Source organism: Branchiostoma belcheri, unplaced genomic scaffold (genome assembly GCF_001625305.1).
Source record: "Branchiostoma belcheri isolate BF01 breed outbred unplaced genomic scaffold, Haploidv18h27 scaffold44, whole genome shotgun sequence".
Lineage (NCBI taxonomy): Eukaryota > Metazoa > Chordata > Leptocardii > Amphioxiformes > Branchiostomatidae > Branchiostoma > Branchiostoma belcheri.
In genome coordinates, this window is record NW_017804065.1 from 267,620 (window position 1) to 292,781 (window position 25,162).

A 25,162-nucleotide genomic window follows, 5' to 3' on the forward strand; every position below is an offset into this window, starting at 1 on the left:
GTTGATGCCTTGCATGCCATTGTGATGACTCATGTCCAAATGTGGTAAACACTGCACACTTACACAGTAATACATTAGCTATTACACAGCCAAAAAACTCAAATAAAACCATTCTAAAAGCCTGTATCACAATAATTAAAAAAACGCCTAGGGGTATTTGCCCACTGTACCTCCATACCAAATTTCAGGACCTTAGGCCCTAAAATGAAGAAGCTGAATCCATTTAAAGATATGGCAGGAGGAGAAGGAGAAGAAGAAACATCAGAAAAAGCAATATGGTTTCACCACACCACTTCGTGGTGTGGTGAACCCATAATAAAGTTTCTTCTTTTTTCATTTGAGTTTGAACAGTTTGAAAAGCTATCCAGCTGAAGACAACTCCCACGAGCTCCCCTTTGCTTTTGTAATCGTGAAGATCGGTTACTTACTGAGTTTCGGTAGATTGTCATTATTATGGGTTCACCACACCACGAAGTGGTGTGGTGAAACCATATTGCTTTTTCTGATGTTTCTTCTCCTTCTCCTCCTCCTCCTCCTGCCATATCTTTAAATGGATTCAGCTTCTTCATTTTAGGGCCTAAGGTCCTGAAATTTGGTATGGAGGTACAGTGGGCAAATACCCCTAGGCGTTTTTAAATTATTGTGATACAGGCTTTTAGAATGGTTTTATTTGAGTTTTTTGGCTGTGTTATAGCAAATGTATTACTGTGTTAGTCTGCCTTGTTTACCACGTTTGGGCATGAGTCATCAGAATGGAATGCAGGGCATCAACCAATAGGCATGCAGCTTTCCTCTATACTTCTTGCTGATTGGCTGTTGGGATTTAACTTGATTAACACCTGCACAGAAGCATTTCCATACTGACAGTATGTCTGTATTCAAGTGTTTTGGTAGGTATTTCAAGCTTTCCTGCTCCAGCATTGGAATGCCGGGCATGGACGTTTTTTTTTATTTTGTAAAATCAACAGTTTGCATTATGCAATTAAAAATCCTAACCAATAAAGTAGGGAATAGCTATCCAACTGTTGTTTTAGTTGTATTTTACTTCATATTATAGTTATATCAATGTAAATCATTGTTTTCCCTTGTGTTTCCCATTCTTTCCCTGCCATGTCGTAAAATGTGGTGAACCCATCGCTGTATTTGCTCCAAAGCAAATATTGGCCTTTCTAGTTGTGTTGTATATTTTGTTAGTTTTAGATTGTTGTCCGACACATACGGGACTATTTCATAAGCAACAGTGCCTCCAAAGAAGCCAAATCCGCGTATTAAACAGGCCAATTGTGTCATGTTGTGATAAAACAAACTTATAGTTACATCTCCTTGGAAAATAAAGTCACATAAAATATATATCGGACACTGGCCTAGTCTTTACTTGTAGTTGTATGATACACGTATCCAAAATCCTCTCCCCAAAAGAACGAGTTATGCCCGAATCAAGAGCGGAGGATACAGCTACCCCCCCCCCCTCCCTCAAAGACAAGAAACCGCCAACCTGGTCTTGACGTAGCGTCTAGACTTCCGTCGCGTCTTACGCTGCGTCTGGTCTGGGTGTCTCGCTTGGGCCGCGCCCTGGTCTTCCGAGGAAGCGAAGCGAAGCTCAGTCTCACGTTGTTCTTTAATCAGTATACTCGGCCTTGACTCGGTCTTCAGCTCGACTTCAATTTTTGTTTTGTTTAAGGAAAACTATCGGTGGAACGTTAACTATGAACGTCAACCCCGGAGGTGCGCTCGGAGGTGAGCTTGATTATATTTCTAGTATCGTTTGCTACACAGTTTGATGATCTTGTTGTCAAACGATTCCGTCGTCGATCAGTAGAAATCCTGGCTTGTTTATGCCTTACTTACGCCGATCAGAAGTAGTCGTAGTCCGGTGTCCAGTCGAGATCTATTATGGTCTGGGACTCTGGGCTGATTCTCTTTGGGGCCGCAGGAGATTTTCACCGCCGGAATGTAGTAACTCTTTTGCGACCTTGGGCAAACGACATTTGACCCAAAACACTCCCCCCCCACACACACACGTGATCGGTAAAATAGCTAACTTACTGTTCTCGGTAGATGACCATGATCGTGTTGCAGTTAGCTTGTTAGATCGCTGTCGTTGAAAACTTCCGATGTGAACTTGGAATACACCCTCGTGTTAGCTCAAATTTCCCGCGCCTCAGCTTGCAATTGTTCGTCACTTCGCAAGATGGCGCTACGGAGGGATAACAGATCCTAGAATGTGTTACTATTTTACCACTAGAAATATCACGAACGAATAAATGTTGTGTGTACCCTTGAAACGTATCTGACGAACTCCTGAGGCGGCCGGTTTCTCTAAAAGTGTCCTAGAATGGCCTTGCAGATGTATAACGTTATGTAGCACGTACCACGCTTTGAAAACTTCGGAACCGAAACCTCCCTGGTAGAAGTCGGCGTCACCCCGACTCAGATATCATGCCGGCCGGTTGACAACTGTTCGGTCGTCTCTAATCCCTACAAGGTGCTGAAAAATCCTTTCTCTGAGCCAATCGGCGATTCGGCAGGTAGAAATCCACATCATAGTCTTGTTGAAGTTCCTGTACTGGTTGATATTCCCTCAAAAGAAAAAAAAAACTTTCCAACTCCCAAACGTCACGCCATTTTTTTAAAATTCAAAAGCAGGCGATAGGTAGCGGGATATTCAGGGGTCGATTCGACCAAAATTCGAACCTCCTTGGCTACAGCAAAACAACAAAAGCAACTTTTCTGATTCTGTAGATAATATTTCTCCAGATCTAAAAAAAGTGTTGGCAAGTTAAGTTTGGGCTCAGTTACTATATATTTATACCGCAACAATATAATCATTATGGTACCCCCAAGGCAAGAATCCTCCAGCTCAATTACGGCCAGGTGAAACATGATTATCATTTTACAAACAGCCTTCGGGAGTATTGACTTGATCATGAAAATTATGTCACTTGTAATGTGTTTCTGGATACCTGTCTGTCAATTCATTTCAACTTGATTTACTTAAAAACTTTCCATTTTGCTTTTGGCCCATAAGTGACTATATATGTTTGTTGTTGTGATTAGTAAATCTTTTCAATATTTTTACCTCAAAGAAAAGCAGCCTGCAGGCCGATTTGAGCTTCTTATGAATAAAGAATGAAACAACCAAACAAACAAAATCCTCCTACATGTAGGACAGAATTGGCTTCTGTTTTGTCTATTTTCCTTTAGTTATAGTAATACTAATATAATAATAATAGTTTATTTATTGACCACAATCCAGGTACATGACAGCATATAAGAACGCTGAATTACGTACTCAGGCTTTAAAAACAGACTAAACAATAAGGTCGGCTAAACAAAGGACATTGACAAACTAGGTACAAACTTAAAACAACTACTGACTATACACAGTTATAAAAATAGATGAGAAGTATCTGTTAATAGATTAAAAACTTTCATCTTGCTTGTTTATTCAAATGGTCAACGAAATAACACTTTGTTTTCATCAGGGGGATGTCGGATGCCCTTCAGGCATCTACCATGAATGTCTGAGCGGGATGGGGGTAACCAATATCGGAACGTAGGGGAGTTAAGGAGGGACTTTGCAAACTTAAGACTGAGGGCTTCTCTTCTTTTCTCTAGGGACGGCAAACATAATTGGGACAGGGCGATGTTGTAAGATGTGTACAGGGGGTCAAGGATTATCTTTACTGCTCGTTTTTGTATGCATTCTATTTTTATTATACGTTGTGCCAAGATACTTGAATTCAAAACTGGGGCCGTACATTCAAGAGTCGGGCGTATGTATCCTGTTTCTTCAGCCAGAAAAGACATGAGCTCCCCTTCTTTGTTATTACTTCAATATGTTTGTCTCATTTCGGGTCTCCCGAGAGCCATAAGCCGAGAATTGTCTTGTTTGTAATATTTAGGTAATATTTTAAGTAATATTTTGTAGTGGGTCAACAAGCAATAGCAATCATGAAAGTTCATCTGTGTTGGTAGTTACATGTTTAGAGATGATATATATTGAAGCATATATGTAGAAAAAAGTATTTTGAGCCCTGAATGTACTGAATACTGTAAATCACTTTATATTTGTGATACAGCTATATTCCCGGTCACATCTGTATTGCGAATTTATCATTTCCATGAGCAAATAACTCCCTAACTTTCAATTTGCACCAGCCTCCACCACAAACATACATGTATACTTCTACAAATATGTCCATTTTTCTCAGACTACGAAATTTTGCGACAGCGAATATGAAGTGATTTACAGTACCTGATGTTCTGAACATGCTATAGTCTGGGGTCATCAATGGCAAGAAGCTTTGGTTATTATGAACTCATTCATTCCTTTATTCTAGGCAATGGTGGCGGAGGAGGTGGTGGCGGAGGAGGAAATGTTGGCGGAGGAGGTGGCCTGGGAGGTGGCATGGCAGTTGGGGCAGGAGGTGGTGGAGGAGGAGGAAATGTTGGCGGAGGAGGTGGTGTTGCAGACGTAGTACAGCTACAGGCCAGAGTGGATGTAAGTTGATTTTAGATTTTTTAACCTCAAGCCACACCAATTTAATTTTCTGGTTCACGGATTCGCCTGCTTCATTTTTGGGGGGATTTGCAAAAAAATAAACTCCAAAATGCACCAATGCAGAAAGACCAGAAAATTGACTTTGAAAATACTGTTTTGCTACCCTGAAATTCTATTGGATACCTTTCAGCCAAGTATGGTTAAAGGACCTGCTGCAAAGTTCATGGGGTACCCAGCATGTTGTCAGTAGTGCTGCGTATTGGTTCGCTGGACCAGTTCCATACTTATAAAAATGTTTAGGTTCAAGTAAAAAAAAACTAAAGTCAAGAACCGATTCCGGACTTATCATACAAAAAAACATATCACAAACCTCTTTTTTTTCCAAAACCACCTAAAACCATCCATAGGTTGCAAAATCTGTGCTGCAAAATGAAGAAAATATTGCCATTGGGCAATGTCAGGTGTTGGCCCCCAAGCTATGTGGCTTAAGTTTCGTATTACCTGGATGTGTAACCTTCATCGACGTGTGTTGTACAGATTGTTGTCTTCAAGGCACTCCTTCTAGTGTGTGTGCCTGTAGTCTTAGAAATAGAACATAGTTACTAGCATTAAGACAAATCCTGCATAATTAATGAACTTGAACAATAGGAAAAAATGTTGTGTTTCCTGTTTCCCGACCGACCCTAGAAAAACCTGCCGACCGTTGCCTTTTTTTTTGTGGATCCCTGCTTGCTGCCTGCATTGACCTGAGCTGATTGACCTTTTCTGGCTCCATGATCTGACACCTGCTTGATAAAACGTTGCACAATCACTTTTCCAACATTGACATTGAAAATGTAAGTGTCCTCATTGTGCAAGTTTTACTTTGTTAAACTGTATTGTGTAAGTTGGATCACTATAGATCACCAGTCTAAGAAAAAAGGAAGAAAAAATCTCTGCCTACCGACCCTAATTTTTTCAGGACTGAAACAGGAAACACAACATTTTTTTTCTTAGGCCTAAAGGTGCTTGTAGATGTGCTGCAGTGCGTAATAATACCGGTACTTTATCTGGTCATTTATATAGCCACATCTGACCAGAGGTGATATTGATTATTGAATATAAGTTTGGAACTTAAGTATCAAAAACAAGCAGTGAAAATAGAATCCATACAGAAGTAATCATTTAAAATACCTGTCTAATTTTTCCAGATGCTGGAGAATACGGTCCTACAGCTGTGGATGTGGCTCAACCTGGTATTGGGTATGTTTCATTTTGTTGTTTCAGAATCTCGAGGCCACACCAATCTGATTTGTGGGTTCTCGTATTCGCTGCTTTATTCTGACCAAAATGCTCATATTTTGGCCCCAACGGTTAAAGAAAGCTGCTTGCAATTGTCTTCCTAGTTGTTAACATTTTTCTACAAATATGTTCATTTTTCTCAGACCGCGAAATTTTGCTACAGTGAATATGAAGTGATTTACAGTACCTGATGTTCTGAGCATGATATAGTCTGGGGTCATCAATGGCAGGAAGCTTTGGTTATTATCAACTCATTCATTCCTTTATTCTAGGCAATGGTGGTGGTGCTGGAGGTGGTGGCATGGGAGTTGGTGCAGGAGGTGCTGGCAACAACAACAACAACAACAACAACAACAATGCTGGCAACAACAATGCCAACAACAACGCCGGCAACAACAACAACGCCGGCAACAACAACAACAACAACGCCGGCAACAACAACAATGTTGGCAACAACAACAACAACAACAACGCCAACAACAACAACAACAACAACGCCAACAACAACAATAACAACAACGCCAACAACAACAACAACAACGTCGGAGGGGGTGCTGGAGGTCAGGCCAACAACAATGGCCCTGTAAGACCCTTGAGTTATTATATATATATGTGTGTGTGACTGTATTTGTCTATCATTGTAACCTCAGGGCTCCTTAAATTCTCTAGCCTCAGGTGTCCAGCCTTGTTAGCTTTAGTCCACTCCCCATGATCCGCTCCTCGCCAACAAGTCTGTGCAAGTCAAATTGGAAAGGTGCATGTAATTTTTGACTGTGCAAGTGCAAGTAGCTTAAAACTAAAATATCCAGTTAAGGTGTGAAAAGGTAAAAAAAACAGTAACTGTTTCCCATTTGCTATCTATCAACTGGTTCAAAGACTGCAAAGCATGTACTGAGAAGTGAACTTTCACAGACTGTGGTTAATGCAGCAGTGTCCTTGGTTCTGCTGCAGAATTTCTGATGTTTATGTTTTGTCCTAGACATTCTAGGGTTTTGATTTTTTGTGGCAGATATTACATGTGAGGAAAAGATTATCCACTCAGTCTTTTCTTCCTATACTATGCCTACAGAGGGCCCAAGGAGGGCCGAGAAATTGGCAAAAAAATATTTATACTAGGTATTTATTGTTTTGTTTTTCTTGTTCTTGTTTTAGCGCCGTGGTCACAGGAATCGGAGGGCACCAAACTTTTACCGTAAGTTGACTTTTATCGCCGGGAAACTGATTGAATTTTTAAAAAATTTGACCTGCTGCAGAATTGCATCTAATGTCTAAGCTTCATAAATCAGATATAATTAAGACAGCCAATTTCATTTGAATGTATAGTTGAATGTATAGTGATTTTCAAGATTTACTGGTAAAAATATTCTGAACATGCAAATTTGCTTGTTAACACAACAATGACAATGTTCCCTATAAACTGTGGCATAATGTCACTGCTCTGTTGTTATCACAGTGCAGCTATACTAATTTTATAATGTAGGGTGTTTCCCCGATTTTCTTGGATGATTTTTCTGGCGAAATTTCCCACTACTGTGTAACTAATGTGTCTCCTTTTTTTGTGTTTTTTCTCACAGACAACAACCCGGCCTTCCCCCCAGCCCAACCGCTGCCAATTAGGCGTAGACCCCGTAGAAACGCTAATGCAAACCCTGCCGCAGCAGCTCCACCAAGGCGCCCAAGGGCAAGGCAGATTCAGAACAACAATGCTGCTGCTGGACCCAATGCTGCTGCAGCTGCTGCCGCCGCTGTCGCCATTGCTGCGCACATGAACGCACCACCTGGAGGTCGGCCCAGAAGGCTGGCGGCGGCCCATGCGAATGTTGCAATCAGGGGCAATGAGGGGGCGATACTAAGTGGTAAGTGTCACTATGTATTTCAGGGTGTGTTTACATAATGTGTGTGTGTGCTTGAATGGGTGTTTATATGTGTGTGTTTGTGTGCATTTACATGTGTGTGTGTGTATTTACATGTTGGCGCTGCCATTCATGCATTGAGAGGGAAATTCTGCATTGAGTGGTATTTATTTTGTGTTTCATTACCATCGCCAAGAGTGTTATATTTGTGGGTATGTATGTATGTGTGTGTGTGTGTGTGTGTGTGTGTGTGTATAATGACTGTGCTTGTGTATGGCTTAATATATATGGAGCTAGGTCTTACGTGGTTCACTGTACGCTGAAGCTAGGTGTTTCTGGTTCACCATGTACTGAAGCTAAGGTGTTGCTGGTTTACTGTGCACTGAAGTTAGGAGTTACTGGTTAACTGTATACTGTAGCTAGGTGTTACCATGGTTCACTGTGCACTCGGAAGCTAGGTGTTACTGTTTAACTGTGTACTGAAGCTACTGGTTCACTGTGCATTGAAGCTAAGGAGTTACTGTTTCATTGTGCACTGAAGCTAGGAGTTACTGGTTCACAGTGACTCCGAAGCTACCGGGTGTTACTGGTTCACTGTGCACTGAAGCTACAAAATGTAGTACTGGTTAACTGTGTACTGAAGCTAGGTGTTACCGTGGTTCACTGGTTCCCTACATGTGTACTGAAGATAGGTGTTTACTGGTTCACTGCGCATTGAAGCTACATGTAGGTGTTACTCACTTACTGTGTTACGTGTTACACATTGAAGCTATGCGTTACTGGTTCACTGTACACTTTAGCCAGGTGTTACTGGTTCACCATGTAAAGAAGCTTTGTGCAGTTACTGGTTTACAGTGCACTGAAGCTAAGTGTGTACTGAAGCTAGGTGTCAATTTGGTTCACTGTGCACTTTAGATATGTGTTGCTGGTTCACCATGTACTGAAGCTTTGTGTTACTGGTTTTAATACTGTGCACTGAAGCTCTGTGTAATTACTGAAGCTAGGTGTTACTGGTTCACTGTGCAATGAAGCTTAGGAGTTACTGTTTCACAGTGCACTGAAGCTAGGTCAGTAACTGGCTCACTATGTGCTGAAGCTACATTGTAGGTGTTACTGGTTCCCTATTAACTGAAGCTAGGTGTTACTGGTTCACTGTGTACTGAAGTTAGGTGTTACTGGTTCACTGCACATTGAAGCTGTTCAATTGTGGTCAGTTATTAATCTAGTATAATCTTTCTATGCTATCCCCTCAGAGGAGAGGTTAGAGAGAGGAATCTGAGGAGAGGAAGAGACACCCCCAGATACACACTTTCCTTGGTGATGGAGTGATCTCAAACCAGTGGATGAGCCCCCAGTCCTGATGTAAATGCCAAGAGGAGAGGTTAGAGAGAGGAATCGGAGGAGAGGAAGAGATACCCCCCAGATACACACTTTGCTTGGTGATGGAGTGATCTCAAACCAGTGGATGAGCCCCCAGTCCTGATTGACGTAAATGCCAAGGTAAGTCAGTTTTTGTTTTTGTTATTGTCATTGTCATTGTTTACCACTGTTGTACCACTGTCTAACATGGAGGGGTGGGGGGTGGGGGGATGGGATTGCACCACTCTAAAAAACTTTAAAAACACCAAAAAAATTAAAAAAAACATAAAATTCCCCAAAAAAGTATAAAATCTCTAAAAGCACAAAAATCAAAGAAGGGAGGCGAAGTCCGACTGCCACCTCCACGCGGTGCCTCCCGGTAACGCTATGCGGCTAACGGCAGCTAACGGCAACAAAATTTCAAACAACCCCCAGTGCTTGCAAACAAGTAACTGTTACAGCATTGGCCATTGGCTTTACATATTGGACAATATTATGGAGCTTTCGTTTGACAAATCATTAACACATTGGAGTTTTTGTTTACACATTGGAGTTTTTGATTACACATTGGAGTTTTTGATTACACATTGGAGTTTTCGTTTACACATTGGAGTTTTTGATTACACATTGGAGTTTTCGTTTACACATTGGAGTTTTCATTGACGCAACATTGAGTATCACAGTACAACATTCTACAAACCTGATGATGTTTTTGAAAAAAAAACCAACAACATGGGATACTCCTGGAGTTTCCTTTGAAACACAACCTGAATATTACAGTACAACCAACATGACTGTCTCCTTGCTTTAACTGCAAACCCGAAAGGCTGTGAACATATTCTGTGTGCTTGCACTTACTCCTTGGCTTTGCTGCGAGCTCAAACCACCACCAACTGTTACGCGAAATCAAGTTCCCGCAAACTTCAATTCAAACAAATCAATGTAATAAATCCATTTAAACAAATAAAAAAATTAATCAATCTAACATTGGTTGGTTTATTGTGTTAATAAATCAATCTAAACAAATCAATCTAAATCAACTGGGGTCACGTGGTGCAATCTCACAAAACATTGTGGGACAGTGGTACTGACTTTCAAAACAGTGGTGAAAATTCACAATGTGCGTACAGTGGTACTAACTTGCAAATGCACAATGTGGGGACAGTGGTACATAATGTGGTATGTGAATAACTAACAATATATTACCATGGAAAGGGGCCAAGGAACTGGCTGCTGTTCGGTCAAGATGGAAACTTGCTGCCCATATGGCACCTGAGTATAAAACAGTACAACCAATCTGGTGACATGATTTTGTAATAACTGCTTTAAGTTTAACTGCAAACTTGAAAGCTTTAGGCTGAACATGTTTTCGATCTTCTGCATTACTACATATTTACTCCCTGGCTTTGACGCAAACTCAAACCACCACTGTTACCTACATGTGCCTCCCTTGCTGCAAACTGTTTCAACTTTTGTGAAGTTTGGTTCAGATAGAAACTTGCCCAGTGTGCCCAAACTCTATGGTTAGAAACAGTAAAACAGACTTGCAAAACAGTGGTCCAAATTTGCAATGTGTGAACAGGGGACAATCCTGCAAAACATAATACATTGTCAACCTGACAGGTTACTGTGTGGTGTTTTTCCAACTTAGGCACAAGTGGAAAGGTGAGTTGAAAATATCGGCCCTCATGCAACTGGAGCTACATGTAAATCCACCACAAACAAGTTCAAAGACGTGTCCCCTGTATGTCTGCAACACCCTGTACATGCTTTTTTTGTTCCTTTCTTTCACAAAATTTTGCATTGAGTTGGCAATGGTTCCATGAAACTTTCAAGATTGCAGGCTCTATGTAGTTGCGTGACTCTTCAATTTGTATTCAGTGGTAGCAGTCAGTTTCAGGGATTCCTATGGTCAAGGAAACCAAAGAGTGAAGGTCTGACACTTTAAAATTCATGGTACTGTAATTTACTTTTATATTTGCGGTAGCAAAATTTGACGATCTGAGAAAAATGGACATGTTCACCAAACTATATATTCAAGGTGGCGACAGGTGCAGGAAAAAGAAAGTCCAGGAATTATTTGTTAACTGATGATAATGATAAGTTCACGGAACATAGGTGACAGTGAAAACTGCTGATCTGCTGGCCTCCCCTGCCTCCTTGCCAAATAGGGGTAAATTAAGGACTTGGCAGCTCCCAACCTTTGTTACAATTCATCCCATTCAAGATTCAAGACTTAAACTGGAGGCAAGATGCCAAGCGGGTAGGTCACAATTTGGCCAGGTGGTCAACTGTACATTTGTACCTGTATCAAACAAGTGTACAAGATTTAAACTGGAGCAAGACACCCAGTGGTAAGTTGTGCTCGATCTTGACGGCTGAGGGACAACAATCGTGTTTGCTCCCAGAGTTTTCTGCTTCTACCTTGAGTTTGCAGGCGCCGCTTACTCAGGGGAAGGGCAACTTCAGGAGCTGCACACTATGTGATTCCTTAGCCTGCATGATTGAGTAACATCTGTGTGCTGGGTGTTTGGTCCTGACACTAGGGAAACCTTTTAGATTCGAGTAGTACAGTCAACCCTGGTCCTTGGGAATCGAACCCATGCCAAACCCGGCAGCTACATTAAGAATGCAGCATGCTAACCATTAGGCCAAAAGGTCCAGACCCATCGGACTGGGCTGGTTAAGTAGTCAGGTGCTTGAAGTTGAACCCCATGGACTGATACACTAGCGGATCAAGAGTATCACAAAGTATGTCTGGCTCAGCACTTTGCGTGGACTTGGAGAACTAGCTTCAAATGCAACATGGTAACCGTTAGGCCAAAATGTTCGAACTTGTTGGATTGGGCCAGTAAATTAGTGGCGCTTGAACCCCACCGTTAAGCAGAAGAAGAGTAGCACAAAAATATGTCAGCACTTCGCGTGGATTTGGAGAATATCTAGCTTAAGAATGCAATGCGCTAACCTTTCGGCCAAAAGGTCCAGACGCTTTTGACTGGGCCAGTTAATCAGTGGTGCTTGAACTTCCATCGAGTAGATCGGGTGAAATATTTCTGATTCCCCCACAAGTAAATGGAAGGACGCATCCTGGACATACAGTTTATAGCCCTCTTGGTCCTGATGCACTTTTTACAGTTATTACCGGTATAGGGGGTACTACTAGGCAATAATTGTTAGAATTTTTGAATTTTTGGATCACTTCAACCAGGCTCTCCAAAAAAGTGGGGCCCTGCAAGTAAGAAGATTTCTGATAAATTTTGCCTACACACCCATGGAGTGAAATGTCAGTACAGTTGAACCGAAGTGAAAATGGACTGTTAGTAAGAATGATTCATACCTTATAAAATGCAGCCCACTGAATAGTGACGACTTTTGTGAAGAGTCAGGTGCATTTTAGCTGCAGTTTTGGCAGGTGTCAGTGGGTGGCAATTTCAAAAACAAAATTCTATAATAATTCCTTGTAACACCCTTCTCAATACTGCAGACAGTTTGTAAATGGGTCGTTAAAAATAAACACTTGCTTGAGAATGTCCAGCACAGCAACACACAAAAACACCAACACTTGGGTTCTGATATTACTTTAAGGGCAATTAATTGGAATCAGTGACTAAGTTGTTTTCCCTTCCCTCCAATTGTCTTACATTGTAAGGGGTCTTCCACAAGGTACGGATCTGAGAACTAGTAGTGGTAATGCCCATATGCCTAGAGTTGTACAATTATTGTTCAATTTTGGTGGCTTTTTTTTTGCAACTAAAAATGGCCAAACCTTCTCCTGTTAAGCGGCAAGTTTAGATTAAATTACTTTAAGATTTTGAGGCATGATCTTGTAATGTAATGTTAAGGATGGCTGAGACTCTTAGTTCCATTTTGACCGTGAGATAAGATGTCATCCGTCTTTTATGTACAGGATATTATAATCATCAGGCACCTGGAATCTTCAAGTGATGTCTATTATAAGTACTGAAATCTTGGCAACTCCTGTTTTACTTAACTTGAATGTAGACATTTTGAGGTACTTGCAACTCTACCTGCTGGTTATATTTAGCCCTTGTTAAGTTTCAAAAGTATCATGTATCGTTCAAGTTTGGCGTCATCCCTAATAACACAAGATAATTCGAAAAATCGACTTCCTGATTCATTTCTCAACCAATATATGCCATTGGAAGTCCAGTCTTGGAAGACCATTTGTCTGCACCCTGGAAGGAGAGCATCTTCTGTGGCTGTATAGTCCAATGTTTGACTGATTGGCAGTCTCTGCCACACGTGGCATTAACATTAAATACACTGTGCGGGCAGGTGTTTCTGGTGGTATCTGCCTCCTTTTGGCCCTTTTTACTGCTGTGTTCAAGCGTCCTTTGGCATCTGCCCCTATAATGCTTGTGCATATCAAACTGTTTCTAAGCCTGTGAAACACTTGAGTCTATCTCTAAAAGGCAATTTCAGTTCTGAAACCTTGAATCAAAGAATCTCTCTATCAAAAGCCCACAAAATATACAGAGGAAATTCCAGCTTTCTGTCAACCTTTTCCATTTCTTTGAGTTGTCCTATGTAGATATAATAAGTTTTTATTGTTGTTGAGTGTTATCCGTATTGTAATTCCTGCACCTTTCATTTGCTGAGTTACTGATTCCCTTCCCTTTTACCATATGGCTTTCCTAAGTTGTTTACCTTGGACTTAAACTAAAACCATAGAGTCTGACTTAATTCTGACTTAAGTGTGATGGTTCATTAAGTTAAACATAAGCTGTGTCATAATGTTGCAAATGCTGCAAGGGACAAAAAAAAAGAAAAAAAGAAACGGCACCTCCCAGGAACTGGTATACACCTTCCAAGATACAGCTGTGTTCGCTCGGTACTTCGGACGTCATCCTACAAGTTCAAAATGTTACAACGGGCTAAAGAAGAATAGCAGCCTTGAACACAGAGACAACAAATTACCGAGCGAAATGGTGTTTGCACAGATATCATCCTCAGAAGGCAACGAACAAGAGGTGACAGACTTAAAAGGCATGAAAGGAGAAAGTCCTACTTCTCAGGAGGAGCTTTCAGCACATGAACTGAGAGAGCAGGGAACAGTTTCTACCCACGCAGATTAGTCTACATGTTGCAAAAAAAGATGTCAGATGAACTTCTTGGGACCTCCAGAGCTGTTGAAGAGCTGTCAACAGACAGCCTACGGGCAGGAATGGGGAACAGATTCAACCCACACTGATGAGTCTACATGTCTAAAAAAAACGTCTACAAAAAAAAAAAAACAAAAAAAACAGCAGACAAACTTCTTGGGACCTCCAAATTAAAGCTGTTAAGCTGTCTGCTTGCAGGAGTGAACAGGGAACAGATTCAACCAACACTGATGAGTCTACAATTGTCAAAAAAAATGTAAAAAAAGAAACCGACCTCAACTTGGGACTTCCATGCAGAGCCGTCGCTGTCTCATGCTCAGGAGGATTTCAACACATGGATTGCCTGCCGTCGCAAGTACATGTCACAAAAAAGTACATGTCATATGTACTTCTTGGACTAGGAAGTGATAAACCAGGTGCTCACCTCATTAGAGAATCAGGCACCCTACAGTACACCCTGGAAGAAGTTGGGATGACAGAAGAAGTCAGCAAACTCAGCGAGCTTCAGGGGTCACCAGAGTCAACTGGATGTCATCTGCCAGTGAAGAGAAGTTGTCATCCTGGAGACACTGAGATGCAGCCACAGTCATTATAGGTAAATAGTTTGAGCTGATTTGACATAGCCGCAATTTACACATGCTTTTTCCAAGTCAACTTGAATGAATTTGACTCAGGACACATTATTCCTGTGTAAATTGAACTTAACGCTACTGAGAGGCCGAATTTGTGTTTTTCGTTTGTATTGACTTGGAGAACATGTATATTGGGCCATGCTTTCATGTGTTCTTCTTCATTCATCAGCACTTGAGCTTATTGTTCTTTAATGTGTGGTCAAATAATAACCAGTTCTTTTTCTTCTTCATTCATCAGCAGATGAACTTCAAGACAGCCTTCAGAGAACCGTGGCTCAGCGTGCTTTGGACTCGGTCCGTCCTGCTCCAATGACAAGTCTTCAGACTAAGATTGCAGGATCACTTCAGTGAGGTGGAAGCACAATACAGTCAAGTGCCAGCGAAAAGAACATCCTGGAGACACTGAGATCTGAGATGCAGCCACAGTCATAGGTAAATAGTTTGAGCTGACTTCACATAGGCGCAATTTACATGATTTTTAGCTCCACTGAGCTATTGTTTTATCCAATGTCTAGTACACTGCAATTTAGCCCATGACTTACTCGGGCTTGTTTTTTTTTAATGTGTTGTCAAATAATAACCAGTTCTTTTTTCTTCTCCATTCCTCAGCAGTTGAAGACAGTCTTCAGAGAACTGTGGCTCAGCGTGCTCTGGACTCGGTCCGTCCTGCTCCAAAGATTGCAGGATCACTTCAGTGAGGTGGGAGCACAATTCAGCAATGCAAAGCGCAGTACAGTCAAGTGCCAGTGAAAAGAATACATCCTGGAGACACTGAGATGCAGCCACAGTCATTTTTATAGGTAAATATTTTGAGCTGACTTGATTACACAATACCATGCTTTTTCCATGTTTTGAGCTTATTTGACATAGGCACAATTTACACACGGTTCTTCTAAGAATGGATTTGATACATTTTCCTGTGTAAATTGGACTTAATGCTACTGAGAGGCCAAAATTTCATGCATTTTTCTTCATTCATCAGCATTTGAGCTTGTTCAAGTTGTTGTTCTTTAATGTCTGATCAAATGATAACCAGTTCTTCTTCTTTATTCATCAGCAGTTGAAGACAGCCTTCAGAGAACTGTGGCTCAGCGTGCTTTTGAAGCACAAGACAGCACTACATCTGCACGTCGAATCAAAGGATTCAGAGAGGCGGGAGCACATTGCAGCATGCAATACATGTACAGAAGAAACACTGCAACTTGTCTTCGCAGCTATGTGTTGGAACTGTCTCTACCCCTGGTAAAACGGAAAAGAGAACTGTACTGTTCCGAATGCTGAAGGTGACCATCACGACAGTGAGTCTTGCAAGCCCTTCTGAAGACAGCGAGGGAACAACCTTTGACCATTTGGTAACTTTGGGGCAGAGAAGAGCCAAGTAATCATGAAAGGTAATGCTGACAAGGGAGAGATGTTTGGGCTTGGATCCTGTGTGACGTTACACTCCCTAACAGTCCACCGTTGTCTGTGACGCTGCTTTGGAATGAACCCTGCAACATGGATCTCGACGAACAGCCTGGAGAACAAGCTGGATGGAACTTAACCTGGAGTGTTACAAGCTTTCCTGTTCTAAACAAACCCGTGGCAACATCAGCCCAGAAAGAACTGTACTGAAAAATTCCTGCACTTGATCTAAATCATGGAGATTGCACCATATTCATGCCTTTTGGGTGGAACTGACTCATTGAACGACTGGCTATTACAACACAGAGATGGATCAAAACATACTGGGTAAGACCAGTTTTGACACTACACTGACCTGGGAGGTGGCTTAAAGAAAAAAAAAAGAAAAAAAAGAAAAACGTCCCAAAAGCAGCATCTGTGTGTCAACTTAGAGGTGACATACAATTGTTACACTTGTAGCCGAGACTATAAAAAAAACAGTCTCGACAGGTAGCTACTAGCAGTTGCCACTTAGTTACGATAACCTGAAAAAATCAAATACTAGTAGATACGCTTGTATGTGTAGCCGAGACTCTAAAAAAAAAAACAGTCTCGCCAAGTAGCTGCTTACTTTCTTATAGGATGAAGTCAGTAGGTTATATAACAGTTTGATATAAGCTCTGAAATCACAACATCAATTTGAATGCTAGGCATTTTTTGCCTGTTTCTCTTTCCGAATGTCTATAGTGTTAAGTCAACCATTTGACGAAGCAGGACCTTCCTTGAAGTTGATTAACTTGTGACAAGGTCTTGCATAACTGGTATTTATTGTTCTCTTTATCTAAGTGCGTGCATGTGTTTGTGTGTATGTTACAATGAAAAGGACATAGGACATCCCTTCAAGCTGGTGAACTTGATAAATGTCCGAGTTTGCATAATAATTGTGTGTATGTGTTACATGTATCAGAACAGAAAGCAGTACCTTTGCTTAATATTTAAGTTGATAAACTTCCAAAAACGTTTGCATAATTTAATTGATATTTTGTTAATCATAACTTTATTTCTCTCTAACTAAGGTAGATATAGATAAGCATATAGTACTCCACTTGTACTATTTTAAAGTGTGTCAGAGAGGGGTAGCACTTCTACTGGATGGCAAGTGGCATTCTGCAGGGTAGCTGTGGGGTGGCCCATCCGTATTAGTCCCCATCTGGCACATTATAGATAAGTTAAGTTGACCCGTTAACTAGGTTAATTGGTTAGCTTAAAGGTTAGGTTAGGTAATAGGTTAGTAGGTTAGATAATAGGTTAAGTAATAGGTTAGTTTACTTACAGGTTAGTTGACAGTTAACAGGTTAGTGAATTATAGGTTAGTCTACTTTCTTATAGTTTAGTAGGTAATATGTTCTCAGTTAGTAGGTTAGTTTACTTATAGGTTAGGTAATAGCCAAGACTCTGTCTCGCCCAGTAGCTGCTAGCAATGGCAACTTAATGTATGTGTAGCGCAGACTCTGAAAAAAAAACAGTCTCACCAAGCAGCAGCTTACTTCCCAATAGGTTAGGTAATAGATTATTTAGTATGTTAATTTACTTACTTATATGTTAGTCAATAGGTTAGGTATACATGTAAGTCTTTGAATGACAATAATGTGTAATTATAATGAATCATCACCCTGTGGTCAGTTAAACTTAAGGCATCAATCATATTGAATCGATTCCGTTTATGCGGCAAGTTGGTGATTAGATTTAAATCACCCGAATGGAGGCCTGGCGGACCCCATCTCGTATTGGCACGCCATACGGTGATCTACTTAATCACCCTTGCAAAAAGCCCCATCCCATCAACCCCCAAGAAAAACAACAGTGTCATACTTCTATGATACTTAAGCAAGAGTAAGTCCAACAAGGTAACAATCCCAATGATCCTTTCTCCCCAGACCTACCCTTGTGTACCCAGGACTTGAAAGGTGCTTTATTACACGTAATCTACTGTAGGGTATGGACAACACCTTGTGATGGAAAAGGTTTACAGAAATGAGTTGGATGGCATGTTTGGATTTCTTCTGGTTTTTGATTAAGAGACTCTGTTGACTCAAAGTTTGAGTGCTTGAATTGCCTTGGCCAGGTAGACCAAGGTTCACTAAGGAATAGGCAAGTATTCATGGCCTGCCTACCTGCCTACTTTCCTTAAGTACTCGGGCCAGGATCTGGCCCCTTCCTCCCCTCTGTCTAGATTAGATACAGATACAGATAGATTCTCCGACCCGCTCTGTCCAAGGCCAGTGTCTCAGCTTACCAGGTATTCATGGCTTGGGAAAGTAATTATCAATACATTTGTATTGTGTATCTTCCAGCTGGTTTTGAGTTTATTACTGTTTGGCCACTGCAGCCAAAATGTCCCGTATTTTCAATGGCAGATATACAGCTATATATTGTGAATGATGACATCTAATATTTGGCATTAGATACAAACAGTGCCAGACAACGGCTTTTTCATGTGGAACATGCGGAAAGCACTGCTGGAGCAATGCTGGACTAGCGGCAAACTGCCGAACTCGATTATCGTATGTGATCGATCTTCCGTCAGGATGAGATGATTTGGCTTGTTGCTGCTCTGAGCTAACGGTAGTACACTCTGACTGTAACAACTGTGTAGCAGTAAGTTCCACTCTACGATAGCTCTTCAGTAAAAAAAGAGTTTTTGATTGCATACTCAATATCTTGTGGAAGACCTCAGAGTCTGTTCAATATGGGGGAGGGGGGTCCTGACAACACTTTTTGGTAAATTCAGGAGGACTGTCTTTAAAAAAATTCTGAAATTGCAAGAATGCAAACGTTAGATAACCGACTACGACATGAACTAACTTATCAATAAGGTCTTAATCTGAGTGGCCTGCATCAACCTTGCTGTATCAGTCTGTGAAATCTGTGACAGAAGTGTAGGACATCATGATACTTTTTTTTTATAACTCTCTTGCAACAAGGACCTGAGTGACATGTTAAAAGTTCAAAATAGGTGGGCCTACCTTCTTTGTGGATGTGCGATCAATTTTTTTTGTGAATCTTGGTTTTCTTGTGGGTGCTTTTCATTGTACCCACGGTAGACCATTAACTTACATGTTTTAGCTCCAAAACAACTGATTTTGGAAGTAATATTTTGACCATACGCTCTGCCTTTTTGGATGCAGTTCATGCAAAGTTTCATTTCTTTTTCACTCAGAAGCCTGCGTGTTTGTGTGTGACTTTGCTGGATAAAATTCTAAAATTTATCATGAGAATAAGCCAAGCTACATGACATAATTCTTAAATGAAAAGAAGACTTCTGATGACATAAAACTTCCTAAGTAAACCTTAAAAACAGATCAAAACCTTAAAAATGGAACATGTTTGAATGAAAGTTCATTTGTGATGAAGAACAACATTGACATGTAAAGTGCTTACCAGTTGCAACAAGCTTTTCACCAGTTTTCTCAAGCCCTGTGTCCTGTACAAGTTGAAATGACTTGAAGCTTGAGTCAAAAGACACTGCTACCTAAAAATACAATATTTTTGGAACATGTTCAACTGAAAGTTTATCTGACAGTAAACAACATTTAAAGACTGCTTACTGGTTGCAGCTAGCTACAGCTTTCAGCCAGTTTTCTCGAGCCCTGTCCTGCACAAGTTGAGTTGACCCGAAGCTTGAAAGTCACGGTGATGTCAGCAATAGACCAAAGGTGCTCAGAAGTCGACTCCGTATTGGCTCTGTCTCTGTTGAGGCAAACACGATAAACACGTCAGAAGTTTTTAAACATTTTGGTATCAGGAAAGGAATTTAATGATCTTGATCCAGTTAGCTCACTACAGAGCAAATCTTCCACTGGTCTTAATAGAGATACGAACTTGGCTATCCTACAACGTGCAAGCAAAGACCGCAAATCATTGGCTACTAAACTAAACACAATACAAAAAAAGTGCTGATTTGCTACAGTAACTCTATACCATGCGAACAAAGACCCCAAGTGCTGCTGTCATAGGCTACTTAACAGGGTAACTCTAGCTCTTTTCGAGAAGCACAATGCACACGGTGGAAACAGAGATACGAAGTGCTGATTGGCTACTCAAATAATGCAAACAAAGAACCCAAGTTCTGACTTTGCTGATTAGCTACTTTACACAGTGCAAGTCATCATCGGCAACGATGGACAACCACGAGACAGTGCAAACAGACATACACAATGATTATCCTGATATTGGCTACTCTACAACCTGCAAAGACCCCAAGTGCTGTCATTGGCTATTAGTTTGTACTTTAAACAGTACAAAAGAGTGCTGACTTGCTACTCTATACTATGCGAACAAAGACCCCAAGTGCTGCTGTCTACTTAACAGAAGTTAATAGTCTACTACACTTTGACCATGGGCTGTAGGGCATGGAATTCTTGTGGAAGTTGAAGCCACTGTGTTACTCTCTGCATGGCGCAAACCCACAAAGCTCGGGACTCACCAAGTGGCTTCGGCACCCACTCGTATGGCGCTCAGCATTTTCACTTCGGCACCAAGGAATAGTAACTAGCACCTCAACCAAATCTCATTGGCCTATACTGCCTACACTTTAACAAGTTCTGACCTGTCCCTCAAGGACAGAATCTTACCACTGAACCTCTGTGATAGTCACACTTTTTCATGTGTGAGGAATGACCCAATGTCCAACGACCAAATGTCCGCTAGCAAAGTAGTAATAATCTACTATAGCTTGACAAGTTTCACAATGTCTGATCTAGTGGATCAAGGAAGCAGTCTGGATAAAAAAGTCAACCCCATTGATGAACTGGCATTAGGGGGATACACACCTAGCCACAATTGGAATTGTGTCCTCCCTCCAAAAGCACCCGACCTATGTTGGCTACATGGCGGTGAGAAACACTACTCCGGTCAGAAGTTGACTGAGGAAAGGTGTCTAACACTAACAGACCTCGAAACGTAAGCAGGTGAGAGTTGTTACTGGTTGTGTAAAACAAAAACTCCAGTATCCAAGTTCTGGCAATGTCCCTGAAGGCCATGATGTTCAAATCAATGAATCTGTGCCTGGAAGAAGTATTTTCAGTCTACTTTACTTTGATAAGTCTGACCATGTCCCCAAATGACAGAATCTTACCAATAAACTTCTGCAAGCAAAGAACAGAGTCACAGTTTGAGAAACCTCCCTCAACTGGCTCAAGGACAGAATGATCTCTTGCATCAATTTTTCATCTTCCCAGTGATTTGACTCTGGGTGTTACATGGAATAGTTGGCCATGGGCAAAGGCCTCAAGAAAAAACTGTGAATTGTGAAATCTTTGTGGTTGTCTGATGTTTGCAGTTTTTGCTGGGAGCGTTCACAGCAAACTCTGAAGCCATCCCTAAAAGACGGAAAGTTATGGTAACCACTGAATCTACACTTTTTCTGTTTCTGACAAGTTCTAGCAATGTCCCGGGACAACAGAATTGTACCACTGAACCTCTGAAAGCAATTATTCTGTTCTATTCTGGTACACTTTACCAAGGTCTAGCAATGTCCCTGAAGGACAGAATGTTCAAACCAAGAATCTCTGCCAGCAAAGAACAGTTACTGAAAACGTCCCTCAAGGACAAAATCTCTTGCATCAATTTTTCATCTTCCCAGTGAATGACTCTGGGTGTTACATGGAATAATTGAGCAATTTACACGCCAAGAAACAACAGTTACTGTGAATCGTGATATCTTTGTGTGGTTTGATGTTTGTAGTTTTTGTGGGGAGCATTCACAGCAAACTCTGAAGCCAACTCTGAAGCCTTACCTGAAGGACGAAAAGTTACCACTGAATTTCCACTCGCAAAGTAGAGCTTTTGTTTGACAAGTTCTGGCAATGTCCCAAACAATAGACCACTGAACCTCTGAAGGACAGAATGTTGCAATGAATATGAAATATGTGCTGGTTTGATGTTTGTGGTTTTTGCAGGGAGCGTTCACAGCAAACTTGTCACACTGTGACTTCCTTGTCTCTGAAGGACTGAAAGTTACCACTGAATCTCTACTTGTTATGTTTGACAAGGTCTGGAAATGTCCCTGAAGGATAGAATGCATATCTGCCAGTAAAACAGTACAAAGTGATACAAAGTACTGTAAATATTTGTGGTGGTTTGATGTTTGCGTTTTTTTGTGGGGAGCGTTCACTGCTAACTTGTCACACTGTGAACAGAAATCATCTGATTTCCCTGTCCCTGAAGGACAGAAAGTAACCACTGAATCTCTACTAGCAAAGTAGAACTTATAATGCTTTAGAAGTTCTGTGAACAGATGACAGTGTCTTACCACTGAACCTCTTGTCAAGTAAACTTTGACAAGTTCTGGCAGTGTCCCTGAAGCACAGAAGCTGATTTGACTCAGGTTGTTCACAGCAAACTCATCACACTGTGAATTTCCAGTCCCTGAAATGTTGTTCAGCACCAAGGACAGGTACAGTCCATGCAGTTCAGCTCTGTTACCAGCCAAGCAATTATGACTACTGTTTGATGGTATGGATATGAAAGGTACCGGTATGAAGCTGAGCCATCTTCAACTGAATTGATGCACAAGTCGTTACTATCTGTTTGTAGTGCAATGCCCTTGAATGGCAGAATCTTTGACTATGGGTGTTACATGGAATATTTGGCACTGGCCTCAAGTACTGGTACTGTGAATTGTGAAATATTTGTGGTTTGATGTTTGCAGTTTTTGCAAGGAGCGTTCACAGCCAACTCGTCACGCTGTGACTTCCTTGTCCCTGAAAAAATGTTGTTCAGCACCAGGACAGGTACAGTCCAAACTGTTTAGCTCTATTGGCAGCCAAGGCATTTGGCTCCTGTCTGATGGTATGGCTTTGAAAAGTATAAAGCAGTCATCCTCAACTGACTTGATGCACAATGTACCAGTTTGTAGTGCAATGCTAGAATGACAGAATCTTACTGCTGAATCTCTGGCAACAAAGAACAGACTGAGTCTACTACAGTTTGACAAGTACCATAAATGCCCCTCAAGGACAGAATGTTCACTTGCATCATTTTGCCACTGTGACTGTCACAAACTGATTTGACTCTGGGTGTTACATGGGATGAATTATTGGGCAGTGGCACTGGGATGGTCTCAAGAAAAATGTGTAATTTGTTGTAATGTGAATAAAGAATGTTCTGAACGCTGTCCCTAAGGGACAGAATGTTGTATCAATTTACGTGCACACGTGCATCACGTGCACACGTCTCAAGAAAAAAGTAGTACAAATAACTCAGAATCGTGAAATCTTTGTGGTGGTTTAAGGTTTGCGTTTTTTGCAGGGAGCATTGACAGCAAACTTACATGTATCTGAAAATAGTGAGTCTGTAGTGACAGTGTCACAGGTTGATTTGACTCTGGGTGTTACCTGGAATGCCACTGAGATGGTTTCAAGAAAAAAGTGGTATAACAAAGTACTATGATTCTTGAAATGTTCCACCATGGTTCCACCGTGGTATTTCACCCGGACAGAGGCCTGGCGCTCTCCAATTGATGATTATGCAAATATGATCATGATTGTTGTTGTTGTTACTTGAATGAAGAAAGTTCTGGAAAACTTAAAAGAAGGAATGTTGTATAAATTCTGCCAGTGTCACCTGATTTGACTCTGGGTGTAACATGGAATAATTCAGGGAAATGACACATTAATGGTCTCAAGAAAAAGTTGTACAAAAAACTGTGAATTGTGAAACAGAGTCGACGAAATCGGGTATAAGCAAGGGCTTCTCACCTGGCTTGGAAGTCGGGGAAGTGAGGTAAAACGACTGGTCGTCGTCCTTGATGACCTCCGCTGTGTCGTCGACTTCGGCGAGAAGGGCGTTGAGGGCCTGGTCCGCTTTAAGGTCCTCCAGAGTGACCTTCTGCAGGGCTGGCTTCGCTGGTGTTGTGACCTGCAGTTTCGCGGTAGCCTTGCAGAGTAAAGCGTACTGCCCGATGGTGACCTCCAGGTCTTTCAACATCTCCGCCGTCACACACTGAAGGGCAGTTGGTTCCGTGAGGTCGGCTTCCTCCATCTTTTTGATGGTCACGGACGAGAGTTTGGCCTCGGAGGCCCACGCCTTGAAGTCAAAGTTTGCCGACATCGCTCGCTTGATTTTTAGCAGCCGCACCCGAGAAACGCAGGGTCTGAGTGACCACACTGGCCAGCATCTGTTGTAGATTACACAGAGTAGTGTCGCTTGTCCCCCCTCGTATGGGGGGACCGTTCGTTAGCTAAGCTAAACAACAAATAAAGTACTAGTAATTCTTTATTTTAGTCATTAAAGGAGTACTAACCTCCAGAAGGAAGTGCTATTTTCCGATACATTATGCTGCAATGAATACATAACTAGCCGACTTTTTACATAATTTCGCTTGTACGACTTGCGCGGCGCATGTTTGTAAAGTGATATTAATATCATTGTCCCCCATGCTGAACCACAATTGATACATCCGGGAACTCTGGCTTGCGCAGTACCCATACACTTCAGGTCAACATAAACATTTTTCGGCGAAAATAGTAGGAGACAAGCACATTAACAAGCTGATTATTGAGAAATTACTTGCTTTACTCTGCTTGACCTGTGGCTTGGATATTATAATATCAGGATGTCGAATACAGTGGGAGCCAGTTTCATTCTGCGTGTTTTGATTTTCTCAACTTATTTGCATGTAAGTATCACTTGAACAGATAATTAGATTACGCCACTTATGGAAAGGATAACTAGATTACGCCGTTTTTTTCATCGTCAATATTTTCGGCATAAATGAGGGGCGATAAGGACTTTAAGAAGGGCAATGGTTGGTAAGATACCAAAGAACACAAAACGGTACGAATTTTTCTTATCGCCCCCGAAATGAGGTCTGTAACGTAACTTTTTGTTTAAAACATAGACACCAATGGGGTAGCGTGGTGTATTCTGGGATAGTTTTGAGGGTATTTGGAGAGTTTGTCCTGGATTCGATGCGTTTTAAGACTTGCGCGCAAAATGGGCATTTAATTGTATACTGTAAAATAA

The 25,162-nt window shown here is 41.3% G+C and overlaps 1 protein-coding gene and 1 long non-coding RNA gene across 2 annotated transcripts; both read left to right on the plus strand.

Moving 5' to 3' along the window:
• The first annotated feature begins 4,346 nt into the window (after positions 1–4,346).
• Positions 4,347–14,715, plus strand: LOC109478406 (neurogenic protein mastermind-like). Its single transcript, XM_019779935.1, has 5 exons — positions 4,347–4,463; positions 5,695–5,746; positions 6,058–6,192; positions 7,360–7,641; positions 14,522–14,715. The coding sequence occupies exons 1-5, from the start codon at positions 4,347–4,349 to the stop codon at positions 14,713–14,715; spliced, it is 780 nt and encodes a 259-aa protein (XP_019635494.1).
• A 178-nt stretch (positions 14,716–14,893) lies between these two features.
• Positions 14,894–18,717, plus strand: LOC109478549. The gene is made up of 3 exons (XR_002140735.1): positions 14,894–15,184; positions 15,362–15,552; positions 15,810–18,717. It is a non-coding gene; the product is annotated as an uncharacterized LOC109478549 (long non-coding RNA).
• The last annotated feature ends 6,445 nt before the right edge of the window (positions 18,718–25,162 follow it).

Coding starts and splice junctions, on each gene's coding strand:
- LOC109478406 (XM_019779935.1), top strand. CDS start 4,347: ATGGTGGCGGAGGAGGTGGTGGCGGAGGAGGAAATGTTGGCGGAGGAG. Junction 4,464..5,694: donor AGGAAATGTTGGCGGAGGAG/GTGGTGTTGCAG, acceptor TAATTTTTCCAG/ATGCTGGAGAATACGGTCCT. Junction 7,642..14,521: donor TGAGGGGGCGATACTAAGTG/GTAAGTGTCACT, acceptor TTCTTGGACTAG/GAAGTGATAAACCAGGTGCT.